A 16,840-nucleotide genomic window follows, 5' to 3' on the forward strand; every position below is an offset into this window, starting at 1 on the left:
GCAGCAGCAGCAGCAGCAACAGCAACAGCAGCACCAGCACCAACAACAGCACCCGCCGATGTCACCCCTCCAGCTCCAGCTTCAGCAGCTCCCAACTCTACCCCTCACAACGCCGTTTCCGCCCACTAACTACCAGCGGGCAGTCTCGGGGCACGGCGGGGTCCTCCCACTCACATCAGGATGACAATCAAGGAGCATCGGGCTCATCAATTCAACATGTGACCAACGAAGTGAATAAAATGTCTCTGAGTGAGGACAGTGCTGGCAGGACTCTGAGAAGTGGCAGAACCTTCCAGGCTCCGATGATGGAATATCCAGGACCGCAAGGGACTCCCGCTTTGGTCTTACACCAGATGGACCAGGAAATGCGTGAAGCGATCAGAGACTGGCCGTCACCACACAGAGGTGGAGACGCGCTTGCAGCCGCATTCCAGGCTTTCTCACAGGAGCAGAAATACAAAAACTTCTGCTGGTGCATCTGGGACCGGAGCAGTTGGCAAAGATAGCAGCAGAGGTGCACGCGGGACGTTTTGCCCCCTCCAAACTCCCTCTCTTTGTTTAAAATGCCAATTTTCTGCTAGATTTGCTCTCTATGAACTCCAAGGAAAAGATACCCGGCCGGGGGCAATTTTTGAAATAGGTGTCCAAGCTATGGCACGCCGGGGTCCAAATCCGGCCCCTGTTTTTTTTATTCATTTTTTTTGCATTTTTGGGACATGGGGGACTTGTGGGACCCCACCAAGGACTGATTTCTGAACACTTTGAGGACTGCCACTGTGAAATGAACGCGGGATGGAGGCAAGAAGAAAGATGGACGTGGCCGTAACTATTGTTTCACGTGCGGAAAGGAAGGTCACCGGAGGCGAGACTGTCCTGAGAATAAACGGGATGGACAGCGGGACTATTGGGGCAGAGCGGATGGAGGCCAACTCAGAAACAATTCAGATTGACTGACCGGCTCGGGACCTGAGACAACGAAACAGATAAGTGTTGCACCCACACCCTCTCACGACAACACCATACTAACCGCTAACCGCAACGAAGACGCACTTGCTTTTACTGATACATTGCTGCTTGCTAAGGTGCAGGACAGAATTAGGGAATTAGAAGAGCGTGAACAGCCAATGATTGGGACGTATGCTTTTTGTGAGGACTTAGCCTATAAGAAAATGCCGATGATTGTGTGTGATGTGGGTGGAAGGTCATTGACGTTTCTTGTCGATTCTGGAGCGACAAACAGCGTAATTCAAACGAGTGAATTCTCTACAAAATTGAGTGGTAGAACTGTTTTCCACTAGTGCGAGTGGGCAAACTGTCTTGAAAAGTTTTCAATACCAATTCGTTGTACATGGGCGACAGCTGATTGTACAATGACAACAAAACATTTGTTTTTAATGTCTGATCTTTGTCCAATCAATCTGTTGGGTCGTGATTTAATGTTAAAATGGGGTATCGGAATCACTCCGATGCCAGAAGGCCTCAAAGTGGAGAGGAATGCAAATGGGTCGAATTTTGTCTCATTGGAGGTGAATTGTCCGCTCTATATCTATCAGTGGTGGGTAACGACCACTGCTTTGCAGGATCTAGAGGGCACAATATCACCCTGTTTGAATCCAGTATCTGACAGAATTGAATCTGAAAGCATGTATTGTGTGTCACATGTTCGTGAAGGTCCGGACCAAGAATATGAAGCTTCCTTCTATCATGGTTTGAATGATAGTTTGTTTATTAATGACGTCTATTTTGATGGATGCAAATGTGCAGTTGCAGTAAAATTAACTCCATCACAAGAAATATTGGATCATGTTGAAAATTCCAGTCCGCACATTCCGATAGCAAAAGCTAAATCTGATAATTGGCGGGATTTAAATCCTTTTATGCATGACTGTTTTTGGCAAAGGATTGGCAACCGTGTGCACGCGGGAAAAAATGTATTCTATTCACAATCAGTTGATGCATATAGAATTAATTATGCGGCAAAAATTCATTTGCTACGTTCGGTGCAATTAGCATCTCCGACTGACGAAAAGTATGACGCACACCTGACTTTGACTGCGGTGACTTCTCCGACTGAGATTTCCTCCTTGTTGGCGCAAGTGCCGAGTTGTTTGTGGGCGAGGAACGACAGGCATGGGCTAATTCTGGTGCTGTTTTCCGGGATGGAGCCGGGTTTGGCCCTGACGCCTGAAGCTTTGTATGAATGTTGTCTGTCTATCTGTGTTGGCCCTGTGATGCGGTGGTGACTTGTCCAGGGTGTACCCCGCCTTCTGCCCGATTGTAGCTGAGATAGGCACCAGCGCCCCCCGCGACCCCAAAGGGAATAAGCGGCAGAAAATGGATGGATGGATGGGAAGCCTTGTCTTCCTAAAGGCTTGTTTGATTGTTATGTGAAATTGAGTGATGGGTTGGACCATGTGTCAAAGGGAGGGATGTGTCGAGCAGTACAGCAATTCTGGTTTACTAAGGGCTTTTACGCTTTCACAGAACATCTCTGTAAAAGTTGTTTGATTTGTGCTCAAAATAATCCAGGTAAACTTAGACCATTACCACAAGCAGCACACCCACCGCCTAGTAGGGCTTTTGAGCATGTCATGATGGATTTCATTGAACTTACACCCAGTGAAGGGAAAAAATATTGTCTAGTGATGTGTAAATGGTCCTTAGTGTGTGAATGTGAGTATGAATGTTGTCTGTGCATCTGTGTCGGCCCTGCGATGAGGTGGCGACTTGTCCAGGGTGTACCCCGCCTTCCGCCTTATTGTAGCTGAGATAGGCGCCAGCGCCCCCCGCGACCCCAAAAGGGAATAAGCGGTAGAAAATGGATGGTTGGATGGATGGTTGATATGTTTTCAGAATGGGTAGAAGCCTTCCCAGCGAAACATGCTTCTTCCGCTGCAGTGGCAAAAGCACTTTTAACTGAAATTGTGGCAAAGTGGGGCATTCCGAAGAAGTTATGGAGTGACAATGGTTCACATTTTGTAAATGAGGTGATACAGCAATTGTCTGATTATTTGCAAATTGATTTGAGAACTCATTGCAGCTACCATCACAATCCGGAGGTGCTGTTGAAAGAGGAAACGGAACAATTCAATTAAAACTTGCCAAATGTTGTGAAGAGACTAAGCTCAGCTGGCCTAAATGTTTGCGGATAGTTGTCATGTACATGCCTATGCAGGTGTGCACGCGTCATAACCTGTCACCTTTTGAGATTCTGTTTGCAGTCCCCCCTAATGTGGGGATAGGACCATCAGGACCGCCAATTGAGACGACCCTCTGTGAACACGGACTGGTAAGATATTGCATATCTTTAACAAAGTGTTTTGCTAATATTCGAAGGCAAGTCTCTTTGGCGCTTCCGGGGCGAGCGGATCATCCTCTACACACCATTGTGCCGGGCGACTTCGTGCTTATCAAGAACTTCAGACGGAAGAGCTGGAAACAATGAGGCTGGCTCGGCCCGTTCCAAGTTCTCCTCGTCACCCACACTGCAGTGAAAGTGGAAGAACGGCCGACGTGGGTCCACGCTTCGCAATGCAAGGCGATTTCGGGCCTGTAGCGGTGGCAGCAGAGGAGTGAGGAGCTGTAAAATCGCTTTTGGCTCCTACGGCAGGATCCGCGGCTGCAGAGACGAGGGTTACACACACCTCCCTCGCATCACATCTTTAGAGAAACACTACTAGTTTGCAGACACAGGTGAAGGCGCTGAGGGCCAAAATCACCAGGACAAATGTGTAGCGGACTCGCATAATGTCTCAAACTGCTATGTCTGTACATATATGCCTATAGCGGCGTCCAATCCACATGTCACACCTAAGCCTGTAATGGAGGGTTATAGATATTTTCCCAGGATGTGTTATACCTTTTTGCAGCAAATCTGAATGATACGGTTAAAGCGCATACGGGGACACCTTTGTCTTCGCTTGAAGATCCGAAGTTAGATTTTTATGATCTGTGGTCCGATAATGATACGAATGTGCTTTTTGGTCCAGTTTATATTAGGCCGGGTATGAAATGTGCGTGTTATGCGGTATCTTGGAGCCTTAGAGAGCCGCCAGTGCAGATGGGACAAATTCCACTGATGTATTGTTTAAATGTGACTAGTTCATGCACTACATATCACGGTAACACTAGTTTGAACATTTCACAGGCTGCGCAAGGAGGGGGCTGTTCTCCCTATTTTACAGATCAAACTGGCACGCGGCCTCAGGAGGATGTTCTGTGGCTTTGTGGCTTTAACGTTTATGTTAGATTGCCATAGAATTGGATGGGCCGTTGTGCTATGATAACAGCTGCTGACCACTCTTACATTGTGTCAGCTGTTCCGAGTCATAGGGGTAAGCGTGAGTATGCACCCCATGATGCGATTTGGGGTACAAATGTGCCTGCAGATCTTGAACTTTGGACACCAGGAGAAAAGGTGGCATTGTCATTGTTTCCACAGCTGGGCGTGGGGAAACTCATGCTTAGAATGGAGATGCTGAATCATCGGTTTTCGGGTTTTGTAAATTGGACGGTTACTATTACGGAGGCGAGCAGAGTGGAAATGAAGGCGTTACGGGCAGTGACTTTGCAAAATCGTATAGTATTAGACCATTTGGTAGCGAGCGTCGGAGGAGTTTGTGCTATGCTGAATTCATGGTGCTGTACGTACATTCCAGACAATACTGGAGATGATTCCGTCATTTCGCAGGGTATTCAGAATTTGACTTCTCTGCGAGACGCAATAGGAGAAGATGTTGTGGTGGATCCGTCCTGAGTAGCAAACTGGCGTTCGTGGATAATGCAAATTGGGACGATTATGCTAGTGGTCTTAGCTCTATTGTTTGTCTTGTCAGTTTGTGTGATTCCGCTGATAAGATCACTAATTACGCGTATGATTTCGTCTACGTTCGTTCAGTACACAGCCTTGGGACAAGGTGAGGTAGATTTCAAGGATGGAAATGAAGATCCATTCTTTGAGATGTTACTTGATTATAATGTTGATTAGGTTGAGTATTTGTGTGGCGTTTTGTAATTTTATTTTTAATCATGTTATTACTTTCTAAGGGTTATTTGGTGTGTGTTTTTTTCGCTAGTTAGTAATGTTGTTGTTTGTAGTTTATTATAGGTAATAAAAGGGAGGATTGTGATAGCAAAATTACTTGTGCTCGTTTTAATTGATGATGTTCTTTAAACGAGTCGCCAAAAGTTGTTTATTAGGCTTAGGAATGTGACGTTCTGCAGGAGACCTCTAATCTGATCAAGCTCTGTCTTCTGTGTCATCCTTCTGGACAAACCACATCCTCTCCCCTTCACAGGACCTTGGGCATTCTTTTACTGGGATACTGTATGTTAATGAGCATGGAGGGTGGGACTTCTGAGAATATAATATTGTCATGACATATTCTAAAAGAGTTAGAACAAGCTGGAACGAACGGATGTGTCGTTCTGGTTTGGTCTCGCTTTGCAAAGCTTGTTATTATTTGTTTGTTACTCTAATAAATCATTTTAAAGCTATTTGTCACTAAAGGATCGTCTTTAGAAAATTTCCACGACAGCAGAGGCAGCAGAAGTCCACAGGAGGGCGCACGTTCCCTCTTAATAAGTCTGGTCTCTCTCTCCCTCTCTCTCTCTCTCTCTCTCTCTCTCTCTGTCTCTCTCTCTTGCTCTCTCTCTCTCTCCCTCTCTCTCTCTCTCTCTCTCTAAATATATATATATATATATATATATATATATATATATATATATATATATATATATATATATATATATATATTTATAATTTAGACACTAAACATGTATTTAATATTTATACACTAAACATGTAAAGGAGGAATTGGAAGTCTGGGAGACTAAATAAGGCTCTCTCTCTCTCTCTCTCTCTCTCTCTCTCTATTTATATTAATATATATATAAATATATATGGAATTTATACGCTAAACATGTATTTAATATTTATACACTAAACAAGTTTTTAATATTCATATATTAAACAGTTGTTTAATTAATACTTATACACTAAACATGTAAAGGAGGAATTGGAAGTCTGGGACACTAAATAAGGCACACTTGGAAGTAATGAAGTTCTTTGTGTGTGCAGTTGCAGCAGAAGTCCACAGGAGGGCGCACGTTCCCTCTTCATAAGTTTGGTTTTCTCCCTCTCTCTCTCTCTCTCTCTCGCTCTCTCCCTCTCTCTCTCTAGCGTGCTCTCCCCCCAGTCCTTGTCTAGTTTTATCGGCCAGCCCCATTGGCCATTTTCCTACTTTTTTAACATCAGTCATGTGTCTATCATTATATATATTGTATTGTTTTACAGCCCAGCCCTATGTATTTTTTTCAAATGACTATTTTTTTAATTGGTTTCGATTTGATGTCTTTTGCAATATTTGCAATATATATTGACATCGTTTGATCGCCCAGCCCTATCGGCTTTTTTCCATTTTTTTGTATTTTTTCTATCTATGTGTGATGCTATTAAATTGATATATCGGTGTCAGCCAGCGATCCTTGGTCCGCTTCCGATGGTGCGGAGGCTTGGAGGCGTGTGTGGACTAATGGAGGGGGTGTTTCCACCAGGCGTGTATGGAGGCCTATTTCATTCAGGGGAGGAGCCAGAAATGATGACGTAAGAAGCCCCGTGACCGCTTCGGGAAGCAGTACAGATTTGCCGGGAAATTCGACAACTTATAAACCGCCCAAGCTCCATCGAAAATGTTGGCTTTTGAGTCTTGTGGTCAGTTGGGAATATGGAGAGAGAATAAAAACATTTTTTTAAATGCCACTAGAATCAGGGGGGGTCCTTTTTTTTTCTTTTTTTCTTCTTTGTCATGAAAAAGGGAGGTTTTGTGGTTAGTGCACTAATTGTAAGTGTATATTGTGTTTTTTTGTTGATTTAAGAATTTTTTTTTTTATAAAAAATTCTTCTGCGGCCCGGTACCAATCTGCCTATCATGTGATTCTACCATCCATCCATCCATTTTCTACCGCTTATTCCCTTTCGGGGTCGCGGAGGGCGCTGGCGCCTATCTCAGCTACAATCCGGTGGAAGGCAGGGTACACCCTGGACAAGTCGCCACCTCATCGCAGGGCCAACACAGATAGACAGACAACATTCACACTCACATTCACACACTAGGGACCATTTAGTGTTGCCAATCAACCTATCCCCAGGTGCATGTCTTTGGAAGTGGGAGGAAGCCGGAGTACCCGGAGGGAACCCACGCATTCACGGGGAGAACATGCAAACTCCACACAGAAAGATCCCGAGCCTGGATTTGAACCCAGGACTGCAGGAACTTCGTATTGTGAGGCAGACGCACTAACCCCTCTTCCACCGTGAAGCCCCATGTGATTCTACCATGTTGGCAAAATACAAACACACAATATATTGACATATATAACACATAAAACATGGAATTAGAAGTGAACAGTACCCATCCCTACCAGCAAGTGTTGTTGTACTGGAAACTAATTTACAAACACAACTTCATCACACACAATACTCCACTATGGAATTGTTCGTACATTAAAATGAGAAACAAATCCATCTTTGTACAGCAATGGTTTGAAAAAGGTATTTGGTCACTGATGCACTTATTGACTGATAAAGTATTTTATTATTTGAAGATTTCATTAAGTACGACCTGCAAACAGACACAATATTTTAAGCAATTATAAAGGCTTTTGTTCAAAATATTGTAATTCCAGTAAATATATATATATATATATTTTTTTAATTATTTACCATTTCTTCTTTATTGTATTTTCTCCGGAACAAAAAAATAAAACTCATAATTTGAAAGTTTCCATTCTTCCAAACGCCAAGGAGTTAATTTAAGGAAAAAATTCAAAATATTTTTTAAGATGTTGTTTTGCAATTGAAGACAACACTTGTTCGTTCTGTGATAGGGAAACAAATTAAACTTTTTTTTTTCATGAATGTATGCAAAATAAAGCTCTGTGAGATGATGTACAATATTGGCTTTTGCCTGACATTCCAAACTTTGATTGATATTGTTTTGGGGATGTTAAAAAAGGTAAAGAATGTTTAAAACACAATAGTGGGGATTTTTTTTTAACCCACAAATGTATGTTAGTAAAAACAAAACATCCTTCCACAAACAACTCAGCCATTTTCTCTCACTTTTTATTGCATAAACGTACAAGTACATACATATTAAATTAAAGTATAAAAAAATCACAACACAATCATCATATTACAAAAGAGAGTAGTAAAGATGATTAATAAAATGGATTATAGAGACCCAACAAATGATTCATAAAGTCACACATTTTAAAATTGTATAAAAGACAACTGTTCAAATGATGTATAAAGTAAATAATAATATGCTTCCTGAAGTGGTCCAGAAGATGTTTCAGATGTGAAGCAGTACATATGTATATCATATAAAGGTGATAATCTATGGGATTATCAAAAATTACAAGTACAAATATGTAATACTTTTATATTTCAAACTGTCTAATCTATAAATGTAAAGATCATATTAAAAAGATTGTTAGACAAACAACAATGTCACACATGTTATATGTGCTGATGTTGTTAGAAAGTCAAAATGAAAGTCTGGACAGTTTATTTCAAATCCTGCAGTTTCATTTGCTGCTGCTGTTCTCACCAGCACACTTGTGTTTCTTACACTGGTACTTAGAAGACAATCTTTCACCACACACACCGCAACTCAACACTTTCTCTCCTGGGTGTCTTCTCATGTGTCTTACAAGGTTTGATCGGTCACCAAAGCTTCTGTTGCAGATTGAACAGGAATGTGATTTTTCACCAGTGTGTGTTCTCATGTGTACTTTCAAACTCTGACTGTGTGTAAAACCTTTACCACAGGTTGAACAGGAATGTGATTTTTCACCAGTGTGTGTTCTCATGTGTCTTTTCATATTTTGACTTTGTGTAAAACCTTTACCACAGGTTGAACAAGAAAAAGCTTTTTCACCAGTGTGTGTTCTCATGTGTACTTTCAAACTCTGACTTCTTGTAAAACCTTTACCACAGATTGAACAGGGAAAAGTTTTTTCACCAGTGTGTGTTCTCATGTGTACTTTCACATTCTGACTTTCTGTAAAACCTTTACCACAGATTGAACAAGAAAAAGGTTTTTCACTAGTGTGTGTTCTCATGTGTGTTTTCACATCTGTACTTCTTGTAAAACCTTTACCACAGGTCGAACAGGAAAAAGGTTTTTCTCCAGTGTGTGTTCTAGTGTGTCTTTTCAAATTATTACTTTCTGTAAAACCTTTACCACAGATTGAACAAGAAAAAGGTTTTTCACCAGTGTGTGTTCTTTTGTGTCTGTCCAAATTCTTACTTTCAGTAAAACCTTTACCACAGATTGAACAAGAAAAAGGTTTTTCACTAGTGTGTGTTCTCATGTGTACTTTCAAATGTTGACTTCGTGTAAAACCTTTACTACATTCTGAGCAAGAAAAAGGTTTTTCTCCAGTGTGTGTTCTCATGTGTCTTTTCATATTGCGACGGTCTTTAAAAGTTTTGTGACAGTGAGAACATGTGAAGTAAGTGTTGTCAGTGTGACATGTCTTATCATCTTTAGAGTCTTCATCATCAGTGTCAGGAGAGTGTGACGTTGTGTCCTCACTATCTGATAGTGGAGCTAAGAGCTTGTCTGCTTGTGATCCTCCACAGTGGTCTCCATCAGCTTCTGTTGTCATGTGTTGTGTTGAGCTGCTGCTTGGAGGCTCCCCCCCTCCCCTCTCCTCACTTTCACCTTTCACCTCATCATCTTCACTCTTCACAGGGACACCAGTCACTGGGAACTCCTCCAACCATTTAGGCTGACTGATGCCCTCTTCCTCCTCTTCCTCTTTAATGTGCGGCGGCTCTTGGTCCTCCTCTTCCTCTTTAATGTGCGGCGTATCTTGGTCTTCCTCTTCCTCTTTAATGTGAGGGTTCAGTGGGTCCTCCTCTTCCTGTTTAATGTGAGGGGTCAGTGGGTCCTCCTCTTTATTTTTGATGTGTAAGTTCAGTGGGTCCTCCGCTTGCCCTTTAATGTGAAGGGTCAGTTTAACATTATGGGTCTGTGGCGTCTCAACTTCCTCTTTAATGTGGGGGGGCTGTGGTTCCTCTTCCTGCTCACGAAAAAGATGTTCTTCATTGAGGTCTGCGGGACAGGAGAAAACAAACTTTCTTTATAAAAGTCCAGCTTTGCTCAGTCACATGAGACATTGTCCTGCACCAACATATGATCTCACAATCTCATCAGTTTCCCCTCACAGCAGTCAGGGTACTTCCAGCTGACACATGAAGAAGACCTTCAGGGGAATGCCTTCCCAGGCTAACATCCAATCCACCTTATTCATATAAAAACATCCTCAAATTAATTCCTGCAATCCATACTAGTGTGCTGTTCTCTCTCTGAATAAGTCATACACACACAGGAAATAATGTACCACATGCCAGCCTCCACACAGTAGTACTAGTGATGAGCTCCCCCTGCTGGTGGACAATAATTACTGTCATTTTCACATTCATCTTTAGAGACATGTCACACTAAAAATAGCATGAGCATAGTCAACATCCATCCATCCATTTTCTACTGTACTGTTCGAGGTCAAACATGTTGTCCAAAAAATATGACATCTGTTTTACTTTCATTTAGATGTCACCACAGTTAAACTGGGAAGAAGTAATCAGATTACTGACTACTCCTTCAAAAGATAACTTGTTTACCTTATTAATAATAGTAATATTGAATTAATTTAAAGTGTTTCTAGACACTCAAATTGCGTTGCAGTGAGAACTGAGAAGACATCATTCATGCAGTCCACCCACTCAATGTGGTAAGCTACATTTAATTATTATAAGAATATTAAGTAGATGAAGCAATTCCTGAAAGAATTGTGTGTGAATGCTCCAATGCTGAGGCTGAACTGAAAGGTTGACAGAATGTAGTATGAATGTAAGAATAGTTTGAATGTTGAAGAGTTTGAATCTCGGGAAAACTGGGATTTTTTTAAGTTCTCAAACCAACATGCTTTTTTTGTCCTGACTGTATCATGTTGTATGCATCCATGTGTGATGTATCATGTTGTATGTGTGATGTATCATGTTGTATGCATCCATGTGTGATGTATCATGTTGTATGCATGCATGTGTGATGTATCATGTTGTATGCATGCATGTGTGATGTATCATGTTGTATGCATGCATGTGTGATGTATCATGTTGTATGCATCCATGTGTGATGTATCATGTTGTATACATGCATGTGTGATGTATCATGTTGTATGCATGCATGTGTGATGTATCATGTTGTATGCATCCATGTGTGATGTATCATGTTGTATGTGTGATGTATCATGTTGTATGTGTGATGTATCATGTTGTATGCATGTATGTGTGATGTATCATGTGGTATGCATGCATGTGTGATGTATCATGTTGTATGCATGCATGTGTGATGTATCATGTTGTATGCATGCATGTGTGATGTATCATGTTGTATGCATGCATGTGTGATGTATCATGTTGTATGCATCCATGTGTGATGTATCATGTTGTATACATGCATGTGTGATGTATCATGTTGTATGCATGCATGTGTGATGTATCATGTTGTATGCATCCATGTGTGATGTATCATGTTGTATGTGTGATGTATCATGTTGTATGTGTGATGTATCATGTTGTATGCATGTATGTGTGATGTATCATGTTGTATGCATGCATGTGTGATGTATCATGTTGTATGCATGCATGTGTGATGTATCATGTTGTATGCATGCATGTGTGATGTATCATGTTGTATGCATGCATGTGTGATGTATCATGTTGTATGCATGCATGTGTGATGTGTCATGTTGTATGCATCCATGTGTGATGTATCATGTTGTATGCATGCATGTGTGATGTATCATGTTGTATGCATGCAAGTGTGATGTATCATGTTGTATGCATGCATGTGTGATGTATCATGTTGTAAGCATGCATGTGTGATATATCATGTTGTATGCATGCAAGTGTGATGTATCATGTTGTATGCATGCATGTGTGATGTATCATGTTGTATGCATGCATGTGTGATGTATCATGTTGTATGCATGCAAGTGTGATGTATCATGTTGTATGTGTGATGTATCATGTTGTATGCATGCATGTGTGATGTATCATGTTGTATGCATGCATGTGTGATGTATCATGTTGTATGCATCCATGTGTGATGTATCATGTTGTATGCATGCATGTGTGATGTATCATGTTGTATGCATGCAAGTGTGATGTATCATGTTGTATGTGTGATGTATCATGTTGTATACATGCATGTGTGATGTGTCATGTTGTATGCATGCAAGTGTGATGTATCATGTTGTATGTGTGATGTATCATGTTGTATGCAAGCATGTGTGATGTATCATGTTGTATGCATGCATGTGTGATGTATCATGTTGTATGTGTGATGTATCATGTTGTATGCATGCATGTGTGATGTATCATGTTGTATGCATGCATGTGTGATGTATCATGTTGTATGCATGCATGTGTGATGTATCATGTTGTATGCATGCATGTGTGATGTATCATGTTGTATGCATGCAAGTGTGATGTATCATGTTGTATGTGTGATGTATCATGTTGTATGCATGCATGTGTGATGGGTCATGTTGTATGCATGCAAGTGTGATGTATCATGTTGTATGTGTGATGTATCATGTTGTATGCATGCATGTGTGATGTATCATGTTGTATGCATGCATGTGTGATGTATCATGTTGTATGTGTGATGTATCATGTTGTATGCATGCATGTGTGATGTATCTTGTTGTATGCATGCATGTGTGATGTATCATGTTGTATGCATGCATGTGTGATGTATCATGTTGTATGCATGCATGTGTGATGTATCATGTTGTATGCATGCAAGTGTGATGTATCATGTTGTATGTGTGATGTATCATGTTGTATGCATGCATGTGTGATGTATCATGTTGTATGCATGCATGTGTGATGTATCATGTTGTATGCATCCATGTGTGATGTATCATGTTGTATGCATGCATGTGTGATGTATCATGTTGTATGCATGTGTGATGTATCATGTTGTATGCATGCATGTGGGATGTATCATGATGTATGCATCCATGTGTGATGTATCATGTTGTATGCATGCATGTGTGATGTATCATGTTGTATGCATGCAAGTGTGATGTATCATGTTGTATGCATGCATGTGTGATGTATCATGTTGTATGCATGCATGTGTGATGTATCATGTTGTATGCATGCAAGTGTGATGTATCATGTTGTATGTGTGATGTATCATGTTGTATGCATGCATGTGTGATGTATCATGTTGTAGGCAGGCATGTGTGATGTATCATGTTGTATGCATGCATGTGTGATGTATCATGTTGTATGCATGCATGTGTGATGTATCATGTTGTATGCATGCATGTGTGATGTATCATGTTGTATACATGCATGTGTGATGTATCATGTTGTATGCATGCATGTGTGATGTATCATGTTGTATGCATCCATGTGTGATGTATCATGTTGTATGCATGCATGTGTGATGTATCATGTTGTATGCATGCAAGTGTGATGTATCATGTTGTATGCATGCATGTGTGATGTATCATGTTGTATGCATGCATGTGTGATGTATCATGTTGTATGCATGCAAGTGTGATGTATCATGTTGTATGCATGCATGTGTGATGTATCATGTTGTATGCATGCATGTGTGATGTATCATGTTGTATGCATGCATGTGTGATGTATCATGTTGTATACATGCATGTGTGATGTATCATGTTGTATGCGTGCATGTGTGATGTATCATGTTGTATGCATGCATGTGTGATGTATCATGTTGTATGCATGCATGTGTGATGTATCATGTTGTATGCATGCAAGTGTGATGTATCATGTTGTATGTGTGATGTATCATGTTGTATGCATGCATGTGTGATGTATCATGTTGTATGCATGCATGTGTGATGTATCATGTTGTATGCATCCATGTGTGATGTATCATGTTGTATGCATGCATGTGTGATGTATCATGTTGTATGCATGTGTGATGTATCATGTTGTATGCATGCATGTGGGATGTATCATGATGTATGCATCCATGTGTGATGTATCATGTTGTATGCATGCATGTGTGATGTATCATGTTGTATGCATGCAAGTGTGATGTATCATGTTGTATGCATGCATGTGTGATGTATCATGTTGTATGCATGCATGTGTGATGTATCATGTTGTATGCATGCAAGTGTGATGTATCATGTTGTATGTGTGATGTATCATGTTGTATGCATGCATGTGTGATGTATCATGTTGTATGCAGGCATGTGTGATGTATCATGTTGTATGCATGCATGTGTGATGTATCATGTTGTATACATGCATGTGTGATGTATCATGCTGTATGCATGCATGTGTGATGTATCATGTTTATGCATCCATGTGTGATGTATCATGTTGTATGCATTCATGTGTGATGTATCATGTTGTATGCATGCATGTGTGATGTATCATGTTGTATGCATGCATGTGTGATGTATCATGTTGTATGCATGCATGTGTGATGTATCATGTTTTATGCATCCATGTGTGATGTATCATGTTGTATGCATTCATGTGTGATGTATCATGTTGTATGCATGCATGTGTGATGTATCATGTTGTATGCATGCATGTGTGATGTATCATGTTGTATGTGTGATGTATCATGTTGTATGTGTGATGTATCATGTTGTATGCATGTATGTGTGATGTATCATGTGGTATGCATGCATGTGTGATGTATCAAGTTGTATGCAGGCATGTGTGATGTATCATGTTGTATGCATGCATGTGTGATGTATCATGTTGTATGCATGCATGTGTGATGTATCATGTTGTATGCATCCATGTGTGATGTATCATGTTGTATGCATGCATGTGTGATGTATCATGTTGTATGCATGCAAGTGTGATGTATCATGTTGTATGCATGCATGTGTGATGTATCATGTTGTATGCATGCATGTGTGATGTATCATGTTGTATGCATGCAAGTGTGATGTATCATGTTGTATGTGTGATGTATCATGTTGTATGCATGCATGTGTGATGTATCATGTTGTATGCATGCATGTGTGATGTATCATGTTGTATGCATCCATGTGTGATGTATCATGTTGTATGCATGCATGTGTGATGTATCATGTTGTATGCATGCAAGTGTGATGTATCATGTTGTATGCATGCATGTGTGATGTATCATGTTGTATGCATGCATGTGTGATGTATCATGTTGTATGCATGCAAGTGTGATGTATCATGTTGTATGTGTGATGTATCATGTTGTATACATGCATGTGTGATGTGTCATGTTGTATGCATGCAAGTGTGATGTATCATGTTGTATGTGTGATGTATCATGTTGTATGCATGCATGTGTGATGTATCATGTTGTATGCATGCATGTGTGATGTATCATGTTGTATGTGTGATGTATCATGTTGTATGCATGCATGTGTGATGTATCATGTTGTATGCATGCATGTGTGATGTATCATGTTGTATGTGTGATGTATCATGTTGTATGCATGCATGTGTGATGTATCATGTTGTATGCATGCATGTGTGATGTATCCTGTTGTATGCATGCAAGTGTGATGTATCATGTTGTATGTGTGATGTATCATGTTGTATGCATGCATGTGTGATGTATCATGTTGTATGCATGCATGTGTGATGTATCATGTTGTATGCATGTGTGATGTATCATGTTGTATGCATGCATGTGGGATGTATCATGATGTATGCATCCATGTGTGATGTATCATGTTGTATGCATGCATGTGTGATGTATCATGTTGTATGCATGCAAGTGTGATGTATCATGTTGTATGCATGCATGTGTGATGTATCATGTTGTATGCATGCATGTGTGATGTATCATGTTGTATGCATGCAAGTGTGATGTATCATGTTGTATGTGTGATGTATCATGTTGTATGCATGCATGTGTGATGTATCATGTTGTATGCAGGCATGTGTGATGTATCATGTTGTATGCATGCATGTGTGATGTATCATGTTGTATACATGCATGTGTGATGTATCATGTTGTATGCATGCATGTGTGATGTATCATGTTGTATGCATCCATGTGTGATGTATCATGTTGTATGCATGCATGTGTGATGTATCATGTTGTATGCATGCAAGTGTGATGTATCATGTTGTATGTGTGATGTATCATGTTGTATGCATGCATGTGTGATGTATCATGTTGTATGCATGCATGTGTGATGTATCATGTTGTATGCATGCATGTGTGATGTATCATGTTGTATGCATGCATGTGTGATGTATCATGTTGTATGCATGCATGTGTGATGTATCATGTTGTATGCATGCATGTGTGATGTATCATGTTGTATGCATGCATGTGTGATGTATCATGTTGTATGCATGCATGTGTGATGTATCATGTTGTATGCATGCATGTGTGATGTATCATGTTGTATGCATGCATGTGTGATGTATCATGTTGTATGCATGCAAGTGTGATGTATCATGTTGTATGTGTGATGTATCATGTTGTATGCATGCATGTGTGATGTATCATGTTGTATGCATGCATGTGTGATGTATCATGTTGTATGCATCCATGTGTGATGTATCATGTTGTATGCATGCATGTGTGATGTATCATGTTGTATGCATGTGTGATGTATCATGTTGTATGCATGCATGTGGGATGTATCATGATGTATGCATCCATGTGTGATGTATCATGTTGTATGCATGCATGTGTGATGTATCATGTTGTATGCATGCAAGTGTGATGTATCATGTTGTATGCATGCATGTGTG

At 40.5% G+C, this 16,840-nt stretch overlaps 1 protein-coding gene across 1 annotated transcript; it reads right to left on the minus strand.

Moving 5' to 3' along the window:
* Positions 1 to 8,187: 8,187 nt before the first annotated feature.
* Positions 8,188 to 10,577, minus strand: LOC133546943 (gastrula zinc finger protein XlCGF17.1-like). Its single transcript, XM_061892786.1, has 2 exons — positions 10,216 to 10,577; positions 8,188 to 10,124 (listed from the first exon to the last, which is right to left on the minus strand). The coding sequence occupies exon 2, from the start codon at positions 9,673 to 9,675 to the stop codon at positions 8,590 to 8,592; it is 1,086 nt and encodes a 361-aa protein (XP_061748770.1). The 5' UTR covers positions 9,676 to 10,124; positions 10,216 to 10,577; the 3' UTR covers positions 8,188 to 8,589.
* Positions 10,578 to 16,840: the final 6,263 nt, after the last annotated feature.

This window comes from Nerophis ophidion, unplaced genomic scaffold, assembly GCF_033978795.1.
Source record: "Nerophis ophidion isolate RoL-2023_Sa unplaced genomic scaffold, RoL_Noph_v1.0 HiC_scaffold_50, whole genome shotgun sequence".
In the NCBI taxonomy this organism is placed as follows: Eukaryota; Metazoa; Chordata; class Actinopteri; order Syngnathiformes; family Syngnathidae; genus Nerophis; species Nerophis ophidion.

Bases quoted from the DNA above. Each gene is read 5' to 3' on its own strand.
- LOC133546943 (XM_061892786.1), bottom strand. From the start codon at position 9,675: ATGACAACAGAAGCTGATGGAGACCACTGTGGAGGATCACAAGCAGAC.